This window comes from Sinocyclocheilus anshuiensis, unplaced genomic scaffold (assembly GCF_001515605.1).
Source record: "Sinocyclocheilus anshuiensis isolate Anshui unplaced genomic scaffold, SAMN03320099.WGS_v1.1 scaffold47, whole genome shotgun sequence".
Taxonomy (NCBI): Eukaryota; Metazoa; Chordata; class Actinopteri; order Cypriniformes; family Cyprinidae; genus Sinocyclocheilus; species Sinocyclocheilus anshuiensis.
Window position 1 is genome coordinate 1,387,920 of NW_015551047.1, and position 22,670 is coordinate 1,410,589.

Sequence of the window (22,670 nt, forward strand, 5' to 3'; positions counted from 1 at the left end):
GCCTGTTTACACCTGGTCATTTCATGCGTTTTCGCTGATCGGATATCTATCTGATTTGTTAAAACGTTTCCATTTACACTTGGCCACATAAATGTGTTGTCGCAAAACGGATTTAAATCCGTTCTTCAATTCCTGCGCTATATTTAAATTTAACAGAGTTCACGTCAACAAAATCAAAAGATAAGCGCTGCATTTTATTAATTATCAGCTCACTTCAAGAGCGCACTGGAAAGATAAGTGTCTTACTACTTTTAATGAAGATTATTGTGTGTTGACCGTCTGCGTCTTACTTTCAGTTTCATTCGCGGCAGTTTGAGCGTCGGCTTGCTGAAGAGATGCTCAGCTACCCGTCCGCAGCGATGCGTGTTGCATTAGCGCAGTCTGACTATAATGTCATATAGCCTATAACATGCTCTCACACGTTTATTATTTTATCATTTTGGGAGGAGTGAAATTTACATATGTGGTTTCAACAACCAGATGCATTTACACTTGTCGAGTTTCGTTTGGAATGCGGCCCAGACCACCTCCTGAAGTGGTTTGAGCGATCGGATTTATATCCGTCTCGAATGCGTTTCGGAGGGCATTTACACCTGGTCTTTTCACGATCGGATAGCTATCCGATCAGAAAAAAAATGCATGAAGTGACCAGGTGTAAACAGGCCCATGTTACACAACGTGGGTTCTCTTTCTCAACTATTTAACGTTCCAAAACTGACTGTGTTTAACTGGATACTCGTCAAGTCTGGCATTTTGACATAATTTTGTATGTATTTGAACGTTTTAGCGCAGTCAGCCACTCATTTTGGTATTTGTGGCTCACAAGCTGTTTGAGACTGAGTGCGGCTTGTGTGCGCTCCACTAATATTGATCAGTTCTGGTGCACGCGCTTTTGGTGTAAGTGCGAAACCTGCGGCAATGACTAAAATAATGCGCAATACAAGCATTTAACCGGAGTGAATGAGACGCGTGTGAGAGAGAGAAGGGGTCATCGGAGAGAAGAGAGTGAGAATGCGCGGCTGACGTTAATACCTGTGCCGCTGGTAACAAAACGGATCGGCTCGGAATCGGAAAGAAGTGAGACTTGACATGAGGAAAATCGTCCGATTCCGATCCCTGGCCGATCGATCGGTGCATCTCTACTGCTATCTGCACTAAAAAGTGTGTCAATCATGGAATTAGCATACTAATACAGTGTCATAACCAGGCACGCTGCAATAAAACATCAGGCAGTAAATCTCTGTCGTGTTAAGGGACGTTCACACTGATGCTGATGTGCAATGGCTATGTCAAATAATTTGTCAAAAAGCATTTGTTCTTCACTTGAAATTAGTTTTGTAGACCAATATAAATTTGCCTGCATAATTTCTATTATTTATTTTTTTTGCAAAACTAATATATAATATATATAATAACAAATATATTTTTGAAATGATGGTCTGGATGGTGAAAGAAAAGTAGCCAATCCTAGGTTAAAGGGGTCATATGAAGGGATTTCAATTTTTCCTTTCTCTTTGGAGTGTTACAAGCTCTTGGTGCATAAAGAAGATCTGTAAAGTTGCAAAGACTAAAAAAAGTTTTAACTATAAAAGTTAAGAGTCAGCCACGCCTACCTAAAACGGCTCGTTCATATGACCCCTTTAAAAAAAGTACACTTCCATAATACCAGACATAAAGGGTTAGTTCACCCAAAAATTTAAAATTAGCCTGTTATTTACTCACCCTCAAGCCATAGGTGTACCTGACTTTCTTCTTTCAGACGATCCAGTCGGAGTTATATTAAAAATTGTCCTGGCTATTCAAAGCGTTATTATTGCAGTGGGCGGGTGTTTCTGTTCAACAGTCCAAAACACGTCAAATAAAGTGCGCGCATCTGTAATAAAACGTGCCTCACACGGCTCCGGGGGGTGAATAAAGGCTTCCTGTAGCGAATCCATGAGTTTTTGTAAGAAAAATAACCATATTTCAAATGTAATAAACACTTTTATATCACTTCCGGCATCTGTCATACGCGGAAGCAGTTCCGGCGGATGGCGTAGGTCGTCGGCGTTGCGTGATTAGTGACGAGCACAGAGAGAGAACAAAACAAAACACCGTTCATGAATTAGAAGCATAAACCCAAGCCAAGAGGAGACTGGTTTTCCTTTGCTAAAGTAAGGAAACTTTGCTCCTGTAAACAAACTCGTGAGACTTGCATATTCTCAGAGGCGCGTGACGCATGCGTCCTATGTCATCCGCCGGAACTGCTTCCGCGTACGACAGTCAACAGAAGTGAGAGAAAGGTGTTTATTACGTTTGAAATATGGATATTTTTCTCACAAAAACGCATGGAATCGCTACAAGAGGCCTTTATTCATGCCCCGGAGCCGTGTGAGGCACGTTTTATTACAGATGCGCGCACTTTATTTGACGTGTTTAGGACTGTTAAAGAGAAACACCCGCCCACTGCAATGATAACGCTTGGAATAGCCAGGATCATTTTTAATATAACTCCGACTGGATTTGTCTGAAAGAAGAAAGTCATATACACCTAGGATGGCTCAACGGTGAGTAAAACACAGGCTAATTTTCATTTTTGGGTGAACTAACCCTTTAAAGTGATAAAAATCTCTGTATTTAAAAAATGTATTTAGATAGCACTTGTAGTACACTTGAGTGTACTAGTGTATACATTTTTTAAATACAGAGATAGTATGTTAAAAGCGCATTTTAGTTCCTATTCATGGTGTCCCAAAATAGCACAGTTGAGTACACTTAGATGATCTTAAGTTTATCTTCGGAAGTACTAAAGAATGATTGTTAGTATAATTATAAAATTAATGCACGAAAATAGAGCACTTTAAGTACATTATGGTAGTGCACTTTTTTTTTTACCTGGGATATACATATAAATAAACTTATTCAATAATATTTATGCAGTGGGTAGAAAAAAATGTGGTGTATTTATTTTCAGACTTTAGTGTTAATTTTATAGGCAAGGTTTTTTTCACTTTAAGTAGATGTTTTCTAAAATGAACTTTGATTTAATGATGGTTTAACAATCAACATTTTATAGGGAAATATTATAATAGTAATATTTATTATTTTGTTTGTAATATTCATTTTTTGCTTTTATTTATCATTATTATTATTAATAATAATATTAATATTATTATTTTATAGCCATATTATTCATATTATTATTTTATAGCTATATTGATATATAATCAAAAAAATGTAGCCAAATTTTGCAGCCCTACGAGCACAGCAAACTTTGAGGAAAAAAATGTAATTGCACTTTAAACCACATTTTTTCATCAGAAAAAGTTTGTTTAGATTGAATATAATTATATAATTATTATATAATTATTTTGGTGTTGCTAGTTGTAGTATGATCTCCTTGATTGTAACAGAACCCTTTCATTTCCTGTGTCATTAATAAACCAGCTGCAAAATTGGCAAAGAAGTGATCTTTCAGGAGTTGATATAGTATGTATGGTTCAGATCATGAACACTGAAGATAAAGTGCTTTCTAGTAATTCAGTAAAGATTGGGAGGGAGTGTTTTATTCAAGCTAATCTGATGTGGCACACGTCCAATGGGTATTTCTCACAGGAAGACACGGTCTTCAAGGGAGTGTTATTTTAAGATGTTTGTGCTGTGTTTCTCATTTCCGTTTCTAGGTTTATTCCATGCTTTTGTGTTCTGGTTGCTGTAGTGTTTACGCATGACTTGTGCCAAGCTCAGTGAGAGTGAGAGAGATGGACATTAATGATATTTTCGAAATGTAATCAAATGAAAATTAAACAATTCCTTTAATTTTTTGGCAAACAAAGTGCTGCACAAGAGGTTTACTGTTAAAATTAAAACATAGATATTATCCCTATATGTGTAGGCTATAGTTACCTTCAGAAAGCTTTGCTGTTGCATTTATTTCTGTTTCTTTTGTCCTCATTCTTCATTAGTAAAAATCTGTTGATGTAACTATTTTCTTGATTATTTAATGAAGCATAAGGCATATTGTTATAAAGCTAATATAATATGATTAATATGATACACATTTATAGTTTAGTTCTCTTCGTGTTTTTCTGATAAAGACTTAATAATGAGTGTAAATGATATGCATTAAACTCAGAAAATGTTTTTTTTTTTTTTACAGCTGCTTTTCAGGGATCGTGAACTTCCTGTTAGGGTTCAGTGATGTTTAGATCTAGTAGCTGGCAAACTTCATCCTGATGTTTATAAAAGCACTCTTCAGTTTGTTTAGCAGTGTGTTTGAGAGTGTTATCCTAGAGCAGGGATTCCCAAATGTTTTGTCAGCTGAACTCCTTAACTCCATAAAATATTTACTTGAAAGATTTGACTACACATTAACATGTTCTTGATTTTCTGATGTTTGGGTAATGCTAACATGACATGCAGGGAGTTCACAGCAAATCATCTCACATTAAATACCTCATTCATTCATTTAGAGCTTTTTATCTTTCTTCATCTTCTCTAGCCAAAATTAATATGAATTTTGTTTAAACCAAGGCCGCCGCCTTGAATCAAGTCAGATTTATTGAGGCAGACAGGTTTGTGGGCAGTTGTCATCTTCTCAACAATTTCTCCTATGTCTTTGACGGAGGACTGTATCTCCTGTAGAGTTGCCCTAGGCCTCTTTTGTGACCTCCCTTACTGCAACGCCCAGTTTTAAGGGCCAGGCGATTTTGGGCAGGTGCACCACTCACATTTGTCACCTGTAATTATAGCGTCAGAGAGCTTTAAATTATTGCTTTGAAAAGTTCATAACGTTCCTTCATTTCTTGGAATGTTCCCAGGTCATTCAAATTCAAAATTTGAATTTTTCTTCCAGTTTTTTTTTTCTTTCTTTTTTTTTAAGCAAATGTGCTCAAACGGAAAGGATTCACAGTGGATTCTTCCTTTTTTTACTACTGACTGCAGGTGTCTCGAGATTAAACTTGTAAATATGAGCAACTGTAATCCACAGGTTGTACCATGTGACTAGTTTGTGCAGCCTGTCTGAATGTTATATATTTACATACATATTTACATGTTTTTTTCGCCCTGCAGCTCAAGTTACTCGACCGCAGCCCTTGAGTTTGAGAAGGAGCATCAAATCAATCCCGTGTACGACTCGCCCAGAATGTCTCGCCGTAGTTTGAGGCTACAGACCAGCAGTGGTTTTTATGGTGACAACAGCCTCACTGAGTGCACAGGCATTCACAGTGTCGGCTCCTACAAGCAGACCAGCACCGCCACCAGCAGCAGCAGCGTCAGCAGGTCAGGTCTTCATCTCTCTGTCGGTGTAAGATAACAAACCAAGTGTGCAACATTACCTCTTATCGAGAAACCCGCACAGCCTCGTGCCAGCACTTCTACGTGAGATGAGCGGCATGTTTTTGTCATAATAATTGGAAAATTGTAACTTTTAAAACTGTTAAGCCTATGTGTCTTGTTACTGTGGACATCTTTGCTTCAAGGGAAGGAGGGTATCTTAAATTTGTAAAAATATGCAAGTAGTGACAGTCAGCATCTCAACTGGTTGTGCTGCTGTAATGACTGACATGTTGGTGCTTGAGTAAAGTGAATGAAGAAAAATGAATGACATGGTGAAAATACCATCTTTCCAGCCTTAAAAAAATTCCCCAAAAAGATATGTTTGTGCGATCAGCCTGGCAGCGTATATTTACATGACATGAAGTTTGTACAACTTGCGTGTCAATGCTTAATCATGGGCCATTAAACTGACACAGTGTAAGCATGCAAGTATAGTAGTATTAGTATTTTTGCAAGTAGTATTTTGTCTTTTAGTGTATAATATTAAGCAGAGTGGACAGCATTTTTAAAAAGAAATTAATACTTTTGAGCAAATCAGCATATTAAAATGATTCCTGAGGAATCATGTGACACTGAAGACTGCAGTAATGATGCTGAAAATTCAGCTGCGCATCACAGGAATAAATTACATATTAAATCCTAATAGGTTTTAAAATAGAAAACAGATATTTTAGATTGTGACATTATTTCACAGTTTTTTTTATTTTTACTGTATTTTTGATCAAATAAATGGAGCCTTGGTGAGCATGAGAGGCCTTTTTCAAAAACATTTAAAAAAACCTTACTGATCTACTGAAACCTTACTCTTTTCAAAAGTACTGTATATATAAATGAACTGAATTCCTTCTATTAGCAAAAATTTACTCCGTGATCATGTGATCTTAAATGGCACATCCTCATGATTCATTATGAAACCTAGCATCATTTATAAGATCTTAACTGGGATTTCAAAAATCTAATTTCTCTAGCACTTGCAAAAGCTATTAGAGGAAAATACTCCTTACTTCCTAAATATTCCTTATATTTTCATGCACCAAATGGGGACAAATTGCACAATTTTAAACAAATTGCAATTAGGTGTCTGCAGCATATGGCTGTATATAGGGTGTACTAGCAGTGCATACTCGCTTTCAAATGTAATTGACCTGCTGTATTTTTCCCCACAGGTCTGTGCGGAGCAGGAGGCAGCAGCAGGGCTCATCCGTGTACGAGTCTGAGAGCGTGTCTCAGAGCGTGACTCAGACTCCTCAGAAAGACCAGACCCTGTCAGACCTGAGTTTCACCAGTACAGCCAGTGATGCATCTCTGATCTCCAGCCTGCTGGATCAGTCCACTCTCAGACAGAGCTCCAGGACACACACATACTCTGGTCAGCAGCCTCTCACGAACATGAAGTCAAAACTAACCCGGTTTAATTTTCTTAAAGGGACAGTTCACCCCAAAGTGAAAATTTGCTGAAAATGTACTCACCCTCAGGCCATCCAGGATGTAGCTGAGTTTGTTTCTTCGTCGGAAGAGTTTTGGAGAAATGTAGCATTACATCACTTGCTCACCAATGGATCCTCTGCAGTGAATGGGTGCCGTCAAACAGCTCATAAAAGATTTCTCCAAATCTTTTCTGATGAAGAAACAAACTCATCTACATCTTGAACATCCTGCGGTTTAGTGCATTTCTGGGTGAAGAACTGCCTTAATCGGTGCTTATTTTTTCAAAAGTTCGTCTTTGCAATCTTTCATGAAAACTTGCAAATTGTCAAATGTAATTGGTGTCATTTTAGGCAAATGTCACAACTGTAGCTATTGCTTATTTAATCCTGACTGTTTAAACTATGAAACTATGCATAAACAACTGTTTTTGTTGGAAACTCAAGTTTATGTTTAAGTTAACAGAGTAAACAACTCTCATTCTTGCTCGGAACTGTAGATCAGGGCAGGTTATAATCAGTCCTTTGTAAATAACATCAGGTTGAACGGTGAACTTTGACTCTTTTTATTAATCTATTTGTTTGTTTGTTTTCTTAATGTTGTGTTCAGCACAGAGAAGAAGAACTGCTCACAGCTCTCTGTTGGAGAATGGAGACACCAGTAAAACAGAGGCGCACACTAATCTGGCTAACGGCTATGTTTGTAAAGACTGCTCGTTCCACGCAGACGGGAAGGAGGATGAAATGGCATGTTCCTTACCGTACTCGACATCTGTGTCTTCAGCGTATCAGACAGCTGCAGACGCCACTATGACCACTTCTCTGAACAGTGTTGACAAGACAGGTGAGGACGTGATCAAGTCAAGTCGCAAACATCGCCTCTCCATAATTCAAAACACTTCATTGAAGGAGTAGTTTACCCAAAAAAGAAGAAAAGTTAGCTTTTTCATCATAACAGGTTTGGAGAAATGTAGCATTGCATCACTTGCTCAGCAATGGATCCTCTGCAGTGAATGGGTGCCGTCAGAATGAGAATCCAAACAGCTGATAAAAACATCACAATAATCCACACCACTCCAGTCCATCAACTAACATCTTGTGAAGTGAAAAGCAGCAGTTTGTAAGGAACAAATCCATCATTAAGACTTTTGTTTACTTAAAACCCTTGCTTCCTGCTGAAATATGATTCCTCGATCCATGATAATGCTTTCTCCAGTGAAAAAGTTATCTTTCTGAATCGGAAGATAAATATGCACAGATCCAGCACTGTTTACAAGCCAAAACAGCTCTAAGCAAATATGTGGGTGGATTTTGATATGAGAGGACAACAGAAGATGGACTTTTTCACTGGAGGAAGTGTTAGGGATTTTGGACTTTTTTTTCTTTTTTTTTTGGCCAGAAGCAACTGTTTAAAGTTAAAACACCTTAATGATGGATTTGTTTCTTACAAACATGCAAATTTACACCTTTTTAACTGATGGACTGGAGTGGTGTAGATTACTTGTGGATTATTGTGATGTTTTTATCAGCTGTTTGGTCTCATTCTGACGGCACCCATTCACTGCAGAGGATCCATTGATGATGTAAAGTGATGTAATGCTACATTTCTCTAAATCTGAAAACTCATCTACATCTTGGATGGCCTGAGGGTGAGTAAATGTTCAGCAAATTTTCATTTTTGGGTGAACTATTTCTTTAACCCTCATATTGCGATTTTGTTTCAATAATTTGTTTAACATCTTTATTCTTGTTTCACCATGAATATTTGAAGCAGAAAAAAGGCATCTTAAATGTAGAAGAAAAAAATCTCCCATTTTCAATTTGGAAATATTTCCAGTTGCAGGGATTAAAGTGTTCCGTCGCTATGACGGATTTCCGTCAGTTGATAAAGACAGTCACTTACAATTCCTGAATGATTCAGCCGTTCGAATGAATCAATTGAATGAATCATTCAGTGATAAAATCAGTGACTTGCCGCCACCTGCTGGTGGATTTAGTTCATTTTTAGCGTATAATTTCAGTTATTTGAATCATATTTCTGTATTCAAAATTTTATATTTAAAACAATCTCCACATGAATTTATGAATTTAATTACCTCTGAGCCTCATTAAACGTCTGAAAACCTACCTACAAGCCACTTTTGTGTTCTTCTGTGCACCCTCTGTAGTACAAATTAATTTTAGATTAATGCTAATTTCATATTATTGGTAACTTTTATTTGTCTTATTCTACTTATTATATTGTTTTAAATAGAAATAAAAAGCTTATAAACATACATTTTTGAATTTGACCGATGAAAATGATGCCATTGCAAAGGTAAAAAGAAAATACTCCGGTAAGTCACTTTAGGCATCTTAAATGTAGAAGAAAAAAATCTCCCATTTTCAATTTGGAAATATTTCCAGTTGCAGGGATTAAAGTGTTCCATCGCTATGACGGATTTCCGTCAGTTGATAAAGACAGTCACTTACAATTCCTGAATGATTCAGCCGTTCGAATGAATCAATTGAATGAATCATTCAGTGATAAAATCAGTGACTTGCCGCCACCTGCTGGTGGATTTAGGCCCAATCCCAATTATATTTTATACCCCTTCCCCTTCCCCTTCCCCTCCGCCTCCGCCTACCCCTTCCCAGGGTTCCCACGCTTCTTGAAAGTGCTTGAATTTTAGACATATGGATTCAAGGCCTGGAAAGTACTTGAAAACAAACATAGGTCCTTGAAAGTGCTTGAATTAAATTTGAAATAAATTTTGTTTATGGCGCTATTTAAAAATTGTCCTATATGTTCTGTCAAAGACCGAACAAGCGGCACTAATGATTGGGGGTGGAGATGAGGGAGCGCGAAAAGAAAAAAAAACGTGTGTGTTGACGCGCAGCCTAGAGACCTGAGCGGGACAGTTTTCTTAAGCCCGCTCCCGCTGAATTTCTGACCATTACCGCCCACTCCCGCAAACAATCTAATATTGTGTATTAGAGGGATTAAAGTTTTCCATCGCTACGACGGATTTCCGGCAATTGGAAAAAATTAGGGGAAAAGAAACATGTAGCGCATTGTTGTTGTTCTGCCGGCACACCAAAAATCACCCCGCCATAGCTGCAGCTTCTTGGTGACAACATAACGCCGCTCGCATCATTCACAGTCGGGTTATTAGCAGAGAACACAGAGCAGGACTTGAATTTCGGCGCATTAATCTCCACATGAATTTATGAATTTAATTGCACTCATGCTACCTCTGAGCCTCATTAAACGTCTGAAAATGCCACCTCTGTGGTATAAATTAATTTATTAATACTATTTTCATATGATTGGTAACTTATTTGTCTTATTCTACTTCTTATTATATTGTTTTAAATATACATTTTAAAAAGCTTATAAACATACATTTTTGAATTTGCCATAGATGAAAATCTAACTCCTGTAAGTCACTTTAAAGAGTCAAATGTCACCTCGTATTAGGAAGGCTAATATTTGATCAGAATATTTGATTATGATCAGAAAGTAATCCTAAACATTTAAATTAGGAGGACAAGCGCTCCTGACTGAAATTATACACTAAAAATGAAACTAAATCCACCAGCAGGTGGCGGCAAGTCACTGATTTTATCACTGAATCATTCATTCAGTTGATTTGTTTGAACGGCTGAATCATTCAGGAATGAAGCAACTGTCTTTATGAACTGACGGAAATCCGTTGTAGTGACGGAAGGGAACACTTTAATCCCTGCAGTTGCAATGTGTGTAATTGTTTTTATATATATATATATATATATGCAAATTCATGCCCAGTCGCTTTTTGTGAAATAAAATGAAAAGCATGCTCAAATTTTAGATGAGCAAATGCTTATTTGCTCTGTGTGTGTTTCAGCTCATGACAGCTACTGTGGCAGTGTGAACGTGCGAGATCTGGTGACCACAGACAGCCATCTCAATCTCAACGGCTCACTCTGTAAGTACACACAAGATACCTAAACAATGCTTCAGTGCAAAAGCAACCACAGCTACAGAAAGCACTACAGCTAATGAACTATTATAACATATGACATTGACGTTTGTGTGGCTAAACATATTTTAGTAGTGAATCAGCATCAACAGAAGTCTAGATTGCATTTTGTCACTTTCAAAGTGGACTTTTTAGCTGTTATACAAGTCTGTCAGGTGAAGCAACCAATATTTGGTCTCATTAGGTTATAATCCATCATTCTCAGAGGTTGAGAAAGAGTTAAGTGAACCACATGCTGATTAGAGTGCATTTCCATGTTGATGAGCACCGAGCTCCAGATTATGTGTTTTTGTATGGCTAGTTTAAGTGAAGAACCTAAGCCTGATGGTCAACAGAGAATGTGATTGGCCCATTCTGAATGACAACCGAGTTTAAGGTTGACAAATGATGTTGTTAAACAGAACCACACATGGGAATTCAAGAGTCTGGGACATTGGATGTAACAACAGTCTAAAGTTGACACTTGAGCTATTTGTGATGTTTTTATGTTGCCTTCCTGTCCATATATCTTAGTCTTTTTTTATTTACATGATGGACGTTATATTATCAGTAGTTTTCAGTCATTTTGAATGTATTATTTTATAGATTCAGATTTTAATTTACTGTACTTCTCAAAAGTTTGGGATTGATAAGATGTTTTGGAAAGAGGTCTCATCAAGGCTGCATTTATTTGATCAAAAATAGACAAAAACTGTAATATTGTGAAATATTATTGCAATTTAAAATAACCGCTCTTATTATCAATGTTGAAAACTTGCTGCTTAATATTTTTGTGGAAACTGTCAAGCATTTTTTTTAAGAGTCTTTGCATAGAACTTCTAAAGAACAGCATTTATTTGAAAATCAAATCTTTTGTAAGATTCTAAATGTGTTTACTGTCACTTTAAATCAATTTAATGCATCCTTGCTGAATAAAAGTATTAATGTATTTTAAAAACTATATTTTACTGACCCCAAACTTTTGAACGGCAATGTATTATTTTGAATTTATTATTTAATAAATGTATGTTCTAGACTTCATTCATCTGCTTTGTATTGTTTCCATGAATGTACTGTGGTAAAACTGAAAACACACACATCTTTGTTGATGTTGTCGTCCCTGCTGATTTTCAGGTGATGACTGTAAAGGAAAACAGCACATGGAAATGCACACGGAGCACAAACGCTATTCCTACACCCACCATGTATACGCAGCCTTGTGGGCCCTTGTTTCTTACACAGGTTATACACCTTCAGATCTTTACACACCTTCCCAGTAGACGGCAACTTCAGTGTCTCATTCCAGTAGAAATACCTTTGTGTGTCTTTCACGATTTATGTTTTTCATCCATTTGTTAGCTGAAAGACTATTATGTAAGACACTGAAATGAAAGAGATTGGGGGGGGAGATGGATTGGATCGCTGGATGTTGTCTGATTGTGTTCTGTTTTGGCTGTTTTGATGGTACACACCCAGGTTATGGGCTTCTGCGGGTTTGCCGAGGTTTCGGCTCGGCCGGTGTGTTTGTGACCCGGAAGCTGAAGTCCGTTCTGTGGTTGGCAGTGTGTTCTCCAGGTTGATATAAATTCAGACTCCAGCATGCTTGTCTTTGTCTCTTGCTTTCTCCTTTCCCTCATATCAGTGTGGCTTATTAGACTTTCGCATATATTTGACTTGTTCGTTTTTCAAGCACAGTGAACCCACATCACTTCTGTCTGAAGACTCAAATCATTTTAACCAGCACTTCCTTTCTTAGCTTCTAAGCTGTGGTGGTTCGAGTCCATCTGTCTCTGTTTCTGAATCTTTGACTAATAAATCTCTTCCTTAAATCATTTAAACCTGTCAGTGTGTCACTTGGAGCAACTTTCACTCCATATAACTTCCTCCTCTGCTCTTACACATGTGCTCTGAACAGGGAAAGCAGCGACTGGCGCCTTCTGGTGGCTGGGAACAGGATGGTATCAGCTGGTCGCGCTCATGTCTCTGATCAATGTCTTTCTTCTCACCAGGTAAAAGTTTAAAGTATTTAATCCTTAATATAAATCTTGTCTTTGTTTTCTTTTGTTGTTTTTTTTGTTTTTTTGTAATGCACTATAATCATGTGATATGTTGTTTTGTTTTGTTTTTTGGTCAGAATGCAAATATTATCACTCGTGTTCATATGATAAATGTAGTTTTTGAGCGTGTTTTCTCTCTGTCTGTCAGGTGTCTGCCCAAACTACTGAAGCTCCTTCTGTTTCTGCTACCCTTACTGCTGCTGTTCGGTGAGATTTCAGTTGGACTGATTTGTAACACTGCCATTGAAGGAATATTAATGCTTAGTGCTAAAGGAATTCATTTAATTTAAAGGGATAGTTCACCCAAAAATGAAAATTCTGTCATTAATTACTCACCCTCATGTCGTTTCAAACCCGTAAGATCTTCGTTCATCTTCGGAACACAAATTAAGATATTTTTGATGGAATCTGAGAGCTGTCTGACCCTCCCATAGACAGCAACGCAACTGAAATGAAATCTTAATTTGTGTTCCGAAGATGAACGAAGGTCTTACGGGTTTGAAATGACATGAGGGTGAGTAATTAATGACAGAATTTTCATTTTTGGGTGAACTAACCCTTTAAGCATCTGTTAGATGCTGTATAAATGAAAAAAAACACTTTTACAGTGATTTACATAAGCATGTACTTTTGTTACATGCACTTACATAAGGTAGTCTTTAGTTTAAAACAAAAATAAAGAAATACTTTCAAATGTTTTTTTTTTTTTGGAGGTGGGGATACTTTCTAAGTGGAAGACCTTTTGCTTAAGCATTACTTGTATACGTGTAGGTGGATTTTCTTAATTAAAACGGTCCTTCACAGATAGATACACCCAGTCTCTTCCTGGTATTCTTGTGCTGACACCAAAAAAAAGTAACCGGATTTGCTTGTTTAGCTGATGATGCACGAGTCGAAAGATTCGATATACACTACCAGATTTACACCATCAAAATTTTTTACAAATAAATTAATACTTTTATTTAGCAAGGATGCATTCAGTTGATTTAAACGGTAACTGGCGCCTTCTGGTGGCTGGGAACAGGATGGTATCAGCTGGTCGCGCTCATGTCTCTGATCAATGTCTTTCTTCTCACCAGGTAAAAGTTTAAAGTATTTAATCCTTAATATAAATCTTGTCTTTGTTTTCTTTTGTTGTTTTTTTTGTTTTTTTGTAATGCACTATAATCATGTGATATGTTGTTTTGTTTTGTTTTTTGGTCAGAATGCAAATATTATCACTCGTGTTCATATGATAAATGTAGTTTTTGAGCGTGTTTTCTCTCTGTCTGTCAGGTGTCTGCCCAAACTACTGAAGCTCCTTCTGTTTCTGCTACCCTTACTGCTGCTGTTCGGTGAGATTTCAGTTGGACTGATTTGTAACACTGCCATTGAAGGAATATTAATGCTTAGTGCTAAAGGAATTCATTTAATTTAAAGGGATAGTTCACCCAAAAATGAAAATTCTGTCATTAATTACTCACCCTCATGTCGTTTCAAACCCGTAAGATCTTCGTTCATCTTCGGAACACAAATTAAAGATATTTTTGATGGAATCTGAGAGCTGTCTGACCCTCCCATAGACAGCAACGCAACTGAAATGAAATCTTAATTTGTGTTCCGAAGATGAACGAAGGTCTTACGGGTTTGAAATGACATGAGGGTGAGTAATTAATGACAGAATTTTCATTTTTGGGTGAACTAACCCTTTAAGCATCTGTTAGATGCTGTATAAATGAAAAAAAAACACTTTTACAGTGATTTACATAAGCATGTACTTTTGTTACATGCACTTACATAAGGTAGTCTTTAGTTTAAAACAAAAATAAAGAAATACTTTCAAATGTTTTTTTTTTTTGGAGGTGGGGATACTTTCTAAGTGGAAGACCTTTTGCTTAAGCATTACTTGTATACGTGTAGGTGGATTTTCTTAATTAAAACGGTCCTTCACAGATAGATACACCCAGTCTCTTCCTGGTATTCTTGTGCTGACACCAAGAAAAAGTAACCGGATTTGCTTGTTTAGCTGATGATGCACGAGTCGAAAGATTAGATATACACTACCAGATTTACACCATCAAAATTTTTAAAAATAAATTAATACTTTTATTTAGCAAGGATGCATTCAGTTGATTTAAACGAAAAAAAAAGCAAATCAGCATTTTAGAATGAATTCTAAAGGATCATGTGACACTGAAGACTGGGTTAATGCAGGCCCGGTTCTACGGGGGTGCAAACGAAATCAATAGCACCCTCAGTTAAAGCTGTAATAGTGGCATTTCATTGCAGATGTGGCAAACTATCCAGCACTTTGGAGATCGCTTTCTATTTCAACGTGTTTTTACAGCGTTGAGCAATGTAGCCAATCATAGACATATCTGTTGATTTCTTGAACACAATGGCCAATCAGAAACATTTTTGTCAGAATTCACTCACCGCTGAAAGCGCCGCAGTTTTTAAGTGCAGTTTTGCACTCTTGTTAATCATCTCATGACTAAGTGCAGACACGATGTAAATAAGAGATTCATTGTGCAGTTTAGAGAGCTTAATTGATTATAACGGAACTTTGTGAGATTGCGATGAACGAAGATGAGTGACGCTTTTTAGTGATAAAGGGAGCGCGCTTTGCGCACTTTCTAGGGTATAATCCGTTCAGAATTTGCATGAAACTTTCGTTTTTCGGACACAGGCTACACCCTGCAAAGTTTCGGGAATGACATCCGCATATTTATGCGGGATTCACTCTCGAAACAGCACACCACATCCTCTTGTACCACTGTTTGAAGAATTGATCTTCCAGAATCTGGCAGTAAGTTTTAGGAGCTCATTTTTGTCAGTCTCTGCAAGACACACTTCTCAGGATAGGAGATGGACTAAAAATGAACTCCCAAAACTTACTGCAACATGGAGCTAAGGAGAAAATGTAGAACTTGAAAAAATGGAAAAACAGCTCAGTGAAAAGCGTTTACAGTTTAAAAGAGAAAGTAGAAAATCATAGAAAATTATAGAAAGTCCTATTTTTTTCATTTCTTAATATTTTTTGCAGATTTGCACATGTACAAGGTTTAAAATGTTCATGAAATATGTTTTATTAATTTGAAAATTGAGAAATTGTTTCAAATTTAAATCTTGTACAAGAACTACAGCAAAAATCAGTTTGATGCATATTTTATCAATATTTTAGAAATTTAATTTGAATATCACCAGTACTGACTTCAATGGATTTCATTAAATTCCTTTGAACACGACTGCTCAAAACAGTCTAAATTTATGAAACCTACACATTCAAAACATTATTACTCTGAAATGTTTAATGTAAATGTTAAGTGTAAGTGAAATGTTAAGTAATGTAAGGTCTTTCATGACACTACATATGCTGGGGTGTGAATTTGATAAGGGCTTAATATAAAGTATATTGTGCTTGAGAAAGTTCTTGAAAGTCCTTGAATCTGGTGTTCATGAAAGAGTGGGAACCCTGATAGCACTGAAATCCCTTCGAAATAACTTTGAAAAAGTGCCTTTGTGTTTTTTTTTTTGTGTGTGTTTTTTTTTGTACCAGAAAGTCCATAAACTTCTTAAAGCAGCTTCTGATCAAAGACTATGTGATTTTTAGAGACCCTGTCTTTTAAAGTTTCCCTTTCTCTCCGTTTATAGGATTATGGTACCTCGGTCCGCCCATTGCTCTGTCCTTCCTTCCAGCTGTAAACCTCACAGAGTGGAAAACAGCAGTCACTTCTTTCCCATCACTTCTTCCACTCCCTTCTCTCCCATCTCTTCCCTCTTTCCCCGCATTACCTTCTTTCACTAAAGAACCACTGGCTGACGAACAACACATCTCACCCCCGGTGATCTCACAGGTAACAAACCAAGACCAGTCGGTAGAGTATGATATCTTGTGTGAAATCTGATATTTAATCATTCAGCAAAAATACACGAATTTTAATCAAATTCTGATCTGAATTCTTTCAGGCTGCGTCAGAGTCCATTAACAGCGAGTGTTTGGCTCGGCTGGAGCAGCGTGTGGCGGCGCTGTGGGAAAGCATCCAGCAGGGGGAGCTGAAGGCTAAACAGCAGCATGAGGAGGCCGTTGGTTTGGTTCAGGCCCTTGAGGATCAGATAAACACACAGACAGACAGAGAGAGTCTCAGCCTGTGGGTTTCTCAGCTCCTGGAGCCCAAGTTCACTGTGCTCAAGGGACAGATGGAGAGAGTAGTGGTTAACAGGGCGGAGGTCAGAATGAGTGCTCGTCTTATGTTTTACCCATGGGCGACATTTGACTCTCGAGTCGGGGGGGGCAAGAAAAAAAAAAAAATCTTTTAGGGATGTAGCCTATGCATCAAAACAATGCGCTACCATATTACAGCGCAGTGAAGAATAACTTAAAGAGGTTGCCTGTGTTTACTAAACTGTGGAACTTTGACTCTTGCTGCTGATTTGAATGGCGATGCTTCCTGTTTTAAGTGTCAGTTGATGGCTTTTCATTTAACCAGAAATGCGCGCGCTCCTTTTCTGATGTTCATTTAAGTTTTTTGTGTCTTTTTCCCGTGTCACTTGAAATGTGTCAGTTTTGAATCATTGTGGTGAGACACGTGAGGAAAAAATAAACGATCAGTTTATGGGACTATTCTGTCATAAATCACATACCATTCATTTCTGAACTTTCTACCGTCCGTTACTGGAAATGAAATTACTGGTTAATATGTCCCGATTTCAATAAGTTTACACACGCTTTTAGTCCGTGAACTGGATCTCGCTCAGGACACGCACTGTCTGTGGAAGTTTGGCCAGGACCACTGCCAGAGTAAATCACCTAGGGATTTTTGTCCCGTCCATTGCTTATCACTGATATTTCGAGAATGAATCCAGCATCATTCCCGAAACTTTGCAGCATGTATGTGTCCGAAAAACAAAAGTTGAATTAAAATTCTGAATGGATAGCCTAGAGAACACACAAAGCACGCTCCCTTTATTATCACTAAAAGAATCACTCAAAGTTCATCGCGATCTCACAAAGTTCCGTTATAATCAAGCTCTCTAAACTACACAATAAATCTCTTTATTTACATCGCGTCTGCACTCAGTCATGAGATGATTCGCGAGCGTGCAAAACTCCGGCTCTTTCAGCGGTGAGTGAATTCTGAAAACGCTAATGTTTCTGATTGGCCATTGCGTTGAAGAAATCAACAAATATGTCTTTGATTGGCTACATTGCTCAATGCTGCAAAAACATGTTAGATAGTTTGCCAGATATTTTAATTGCTTTTGCTTTCGTTTGGTGGTATTTAGCACCATCTAGTACCCCTGTACAACCGTTCCGTTATAATCAATGAAGCTCGCTAATCTACACAATGAATCTCTTATTTACATCACGTCTGCACTTATGAGATGATTCACGAGCGTGCAAAAAAACAGCGCTTTCAGTGAGTGAATTCTGAAAACGCTAATGTTTCTGATTGGCCATTGCGTTGAAGAAATCAACAAATATGTCTTTGATTGGCTACATTGCTCAATGCTGCAAAAACACGTTGCTATTTTTTAAAAGTCCTCTAGGATTGTACTTGTCAGACTTTACGAACATGATGATCATGCCTAATGTCGCCCATGGTTTTACCCATTAGGTTTCGCATTCTCTTAGTTTGTTTTGATCTTTAGTTATTTTCACTTCCAAAGTGATTGCCAGAAAGTTAATATTTTATGGGACTGTCCTGCTTTTAATGATATTATTCAACAATTTCTTCTAAGATTTAATTATTAGATGTTTTTCATTAAAAATACATTAAAATACAAATATTAAACTGTTATATTGTATTATTATTTTGTTTTAGACGGGAAATTGTCTTTTTTTCATTAATTATATATTTTGCCATGACATTAAAGCTGATACTGCTTTTAAAATAAATACTAAAATAAATAAAAATAAATGTGGAAGCATATTTTATGGGACCATCATGTTTAATGTTATTATCCATCAATTTTATTCAGAAATGTTATTGTTAGATATTTTTTTAGATTTTTTTTTTAATCTTGGGAAATTTGTCAGTTTCCATCACAACAAAATGAAAGATTTTATGTAGTTATTATAATGCTGTTGTTTAAGAAGTTTAATTGTATTTTTTGCCATGAATATATGGATATAAAGTAAACAAAAAATAATAAATACAAAATAATATTGAAGCATATTTTAAAGTCCTGCTTTTAATGTTACTAGGCAATGATTTTATCCAGAAATTTCATGAATGTTTTTAAAATACATTGCTTCTCTATCAAATGTTAAACTACAGTATTTTATCTAGTTGTTATCATAATGTTTTTTACTCTCACGATGTCTTCCAGACTGAGGAACAGCATGTGCAGCATCAGACAAATCTTGAAGCTCGACTAGCCGAGCTGGAGCTCCTGCTGAAGAACCTGAACTCTAGAACTGAGGTATAAACACTCTTTTGAGACTTTCAGGTCTTGTCGAAATGACTGAAACCTAGTGCTGGGCAGTATACCGGTTCATACCGAATACCGGTGTTTATTTTTGTTATGATATGAATTTTTAAAATACCGCAATACCGCAAAAATATGTCGCTGTTTGAAAGGGGTCCCTTTTCACTGTTGCACTGTGGTGAGGGAACAGATATTTGTGTTACTAAGCGTGAAAGTTCCGAAACTGAACCTGTAGACTAATAGAACGTGATGACACAGAAGAACTCATCCACAATATCCACATTGACCGCCACAAATATCCACCACCCCCTGCCATCAGCTCCCGCGTCTCACACTATAAATTTTTGGTCATACCGCCCAGCACTACTGAAACCACAGTTTAGAGATTGTTCTACCATGTCCTCAGACTCCGAAATTATTTGTTGCATTGCTGATGTTCGTCACTACAGATGATTTAACTTTAAATTCTTCTACGAAATACTATAAAATTGTAACAGATAATACAAAATATTTAAAATGGCCTACACAACTGTTCAAAAGTTTGGGGTCAGTAAGATTTTTGTGTCTCATGCTCACCAAAACCGCATTTATTTGATCAGTAAAAATACAGTAAAAACAGTAATATTGAATATTAAATTGTGATGCGATCTAGGAAAAAACATTTTTGTCAAAATTGGGTTGTCATTAAATTATTATTCTATAACATCTTGTCTATCATGTCTGAAAATATCTTGACAAAATTCACTTGTTTAGTGCAGAAAAATAGCGATTTATTGTGGCAAGCAGAAAAGACTGTGTTTCTCTAGTTTGCTAACATGTGCTGCGGAGGTGCTTTCCCTTAACACTACAAAGACAGTTCACCTATCAAAATAAACCATGTAACGTATATAATAAAGGCATTTTCCACTGTGAACTATGGCATGCAAAGCTTGGGGTAGCTTTAGCTAGTCTGCTTGTGTAATGAAGCAGTATAGCGCTCTTGAAAGCGACCAGCACCATTTTCATATTAATGCTATGCATTACTTTCATTTAGTTCAAACGGTGACAGCGTGAAATAAAACTACAAGTTTAGAACCCAAACCTACAAATTACAGTTCTGAACTGTGTCTGGTTATGTTTTATAAATCCAGAGAGTAGTAGAACAGGAGAAGAATTGGAGATTGGAGCCTGCACGCTGTAATCTGTGATGTTTTATGAACAGATATACACTTACTGTTCAAATGTTTGCAAGTGTTGTGTGTTCCATGGGGTCATTTTGTATTTTTTACAACATGTACAGTGACTAAATTAAGTCTTTTGCCACAGTAAAGTGAAACTTTTACTTGTGATACTTGACTGTTGTGCTTTTATTTTCATTGCCTCTCTTTAAACCAGTTTTTCTCAAATTTCTGTTCCTGAAAATCATGGTGATCAGCCAACTTCAGATAGCCATAACCTTTGTTACGTTCAAGCTATGGATGAAATAAAAACAGTTTTGGAAAGGGCTTGAACCCAGCTTTTATATGGTATCAAAGCATATAATAGGTCAAATGTCACCATGTGGTGGGTTTTCCTAGATTGCATCACAATTATTATTACAAATTAAAATAACTTTTCTAATTGAATACATTTGAAAATATAATTTATTTCTGTGATGTCTAAGCTGATTTTTCAGCATCATTACTCCAGTCTTCAGTGTCACATGATTCTTCAGAAATATTTCTGTTAGCCTGATTTGCTGCTCAAGAAACATTTCTTATTACTGTTAATGTTTTACTGTCACTTTTGATCAATAAAATGTATCCTTGCCTGATTATAAGTACTAATTTATTTTTAAAAATATCTTACTGTTTCTAAAGATGTGAATTGCACATTCTAGCACATGTAACTTTTTTTTATTTTTATTCTACTCCATCTAATTCTGTCTCAATGTTCTTCTCAATCAAAGGAAATCCATCTAACACAGCAGACTCCAGTACAGGCTCCTGTCAGGTAGACATGCTAATACATCACCAGCTAAAATGGTTGTTTGGGGCTCCTCCTGTCTGAGTGTTAATGTTTGCTCTTGTGTTTCCCGCTGCAGTGTTGGAGTCTCTCAGGAGAAGCATGATGCTTTGCTCACTGAGGTTCAGAGGCTGGAAGCAGAGCTGGGCCGCATCAGAGGAGACCTGCAAGGAGTGATGGGATGTAAAGGGAAGTGTGACCGACTCGACACCATACATGAAACCGTATGTAATGTTTATATACAGCACATAATACATTCATCCTGCTTTTTCACTTATATATATATACAGTATCTCACAGAAGTGAGTACACCCCTCACATTTTTGTAAATATTTTATTATATCTTTTCATGTGACAACACTGAAGAAATGACACTTTGCTACAATGTAAAGTAGTGAGTGTACAGCTTGTATAACAGTGTAAATTTGCTGTCCCCTCAAAATAACTCAACACACAGCCATTAATGTCTAAATCACTGGCCACAAAAGTGAGTACACCCCTAAGTGAAAATGTCCAAATTGGGCCCAATTAGCCATTTTCTCTCCCCGGTGTCATGTGACTCATTAGTGTTACAAGACCATACAGCGGTTTAACAGGACAGGTTCCACTCAAAACAGGCCTCGCCATGGTTGACCAAAGAAGTTGAGTGCACGTCTTCAGCGTCATATCCAGAGGTTGTGTTTGGGAAATAGACGTATGAGTGCTGCCAGCATTGCTGCAGAGTTTGAAGGGGTGGGGGGTCAGCCTGTCAGTGCTCAGACCATACGCCGCACACTGCATCAAATTGGTCTGCATGGCTGTTATAATAAAATATTTACAAAAATGTGAGGGGTGTACTCTCTTCTGTGAGATACTGTATATATATATATATATATATATATATATATATAAAATCGAATATCTTCCCCAGGTGTCAGCGCAGGTGAAGGAACAGTTGTACGCTCTGTTGTACGGTCGTGACAGAGGTGAAGCAGAGATTCCCGAGCCGCTACTGCCGTGGCTGGCATCTCAGTACATGCGCTCCTCTGACCTCACCGCGACCCTCATGACCCTGGAGCGCAGCATTCTGGGAAATCTGTCCCTGCAGCTGCAGGAGAGCAAACAGCAGCAGTTCTCGGCTGAAACGGTTACTCAGACCGTTGCCCACACCGCCGGGGCTGCTGGGATGTCAGAGGAGGTACTACAACTGTTGTTTTGTTATACACTAGTGTTCAAAAGTTTGGGGTCAGTAAGATTTTTTTTTTTAAACAAATTAATACTTTTATTCAGCAAGGATACATTAAATTGATCAAAAGTGACGATAAAGACATTTATAATGTTACAAAAGATTAACTTTCTATTCATCAGAAGTATCACAGTAAAAATGTATCTCAGTTTCCTCAAAAATATTAAGCACCAAAACGTTTTTTTTATATTGATAATTATAATAAATGTTTCTTGAGCAGCAAATCAGCATATCAGAATGATTTCTGAAGGATCATGTGACACTGAAG

At 37.2% G+C, this 22,670-nt stretch overlaps 1 protein-coding gene across 1 annotated transcript in view; it reads left to right on the top strand.

Annotated features, from left to right (window-relative positions):
* Positions 1–22,670, top strand: part of LOC107661856 (SUN domain-containing protein 1-like) — a 34,778-nt gene that overhangs the window by 8,176 nt on the left and 3,932 nt on the right. Inside the window, 13 exon segments of the mRNA XM_016451641.1 lie at positions 5,053–5,262; positions 6,486–6,688; positions 7,354–7,587; positions 10,613–10,693; positions 11,861–12,301; positions 12,642–12,735; positions 12,932–12,990; positions 16,417–16,619; positions 16,732–16,992; positions 19,096–19,188; positions 21,122–21,165; positions 21,257–21,401; positions 22,088–22,354. Of these exon segments, the coding sequence (XP_016307127.1) occupies positions 5,053–5,262; positions 6,486–6,688; positions 7,354–7,587; positions 10,613–10,693; positions 11,861–12,301; positions 12,642–12,735; positions 12,932–12,990; positions 16,417–16,619; positions 16,732–16,992; positions 19,096–19,188; positions 21,122–21,165; positions 21,257–21,401; positions 22,088–22,354 (2,335 nt within the window).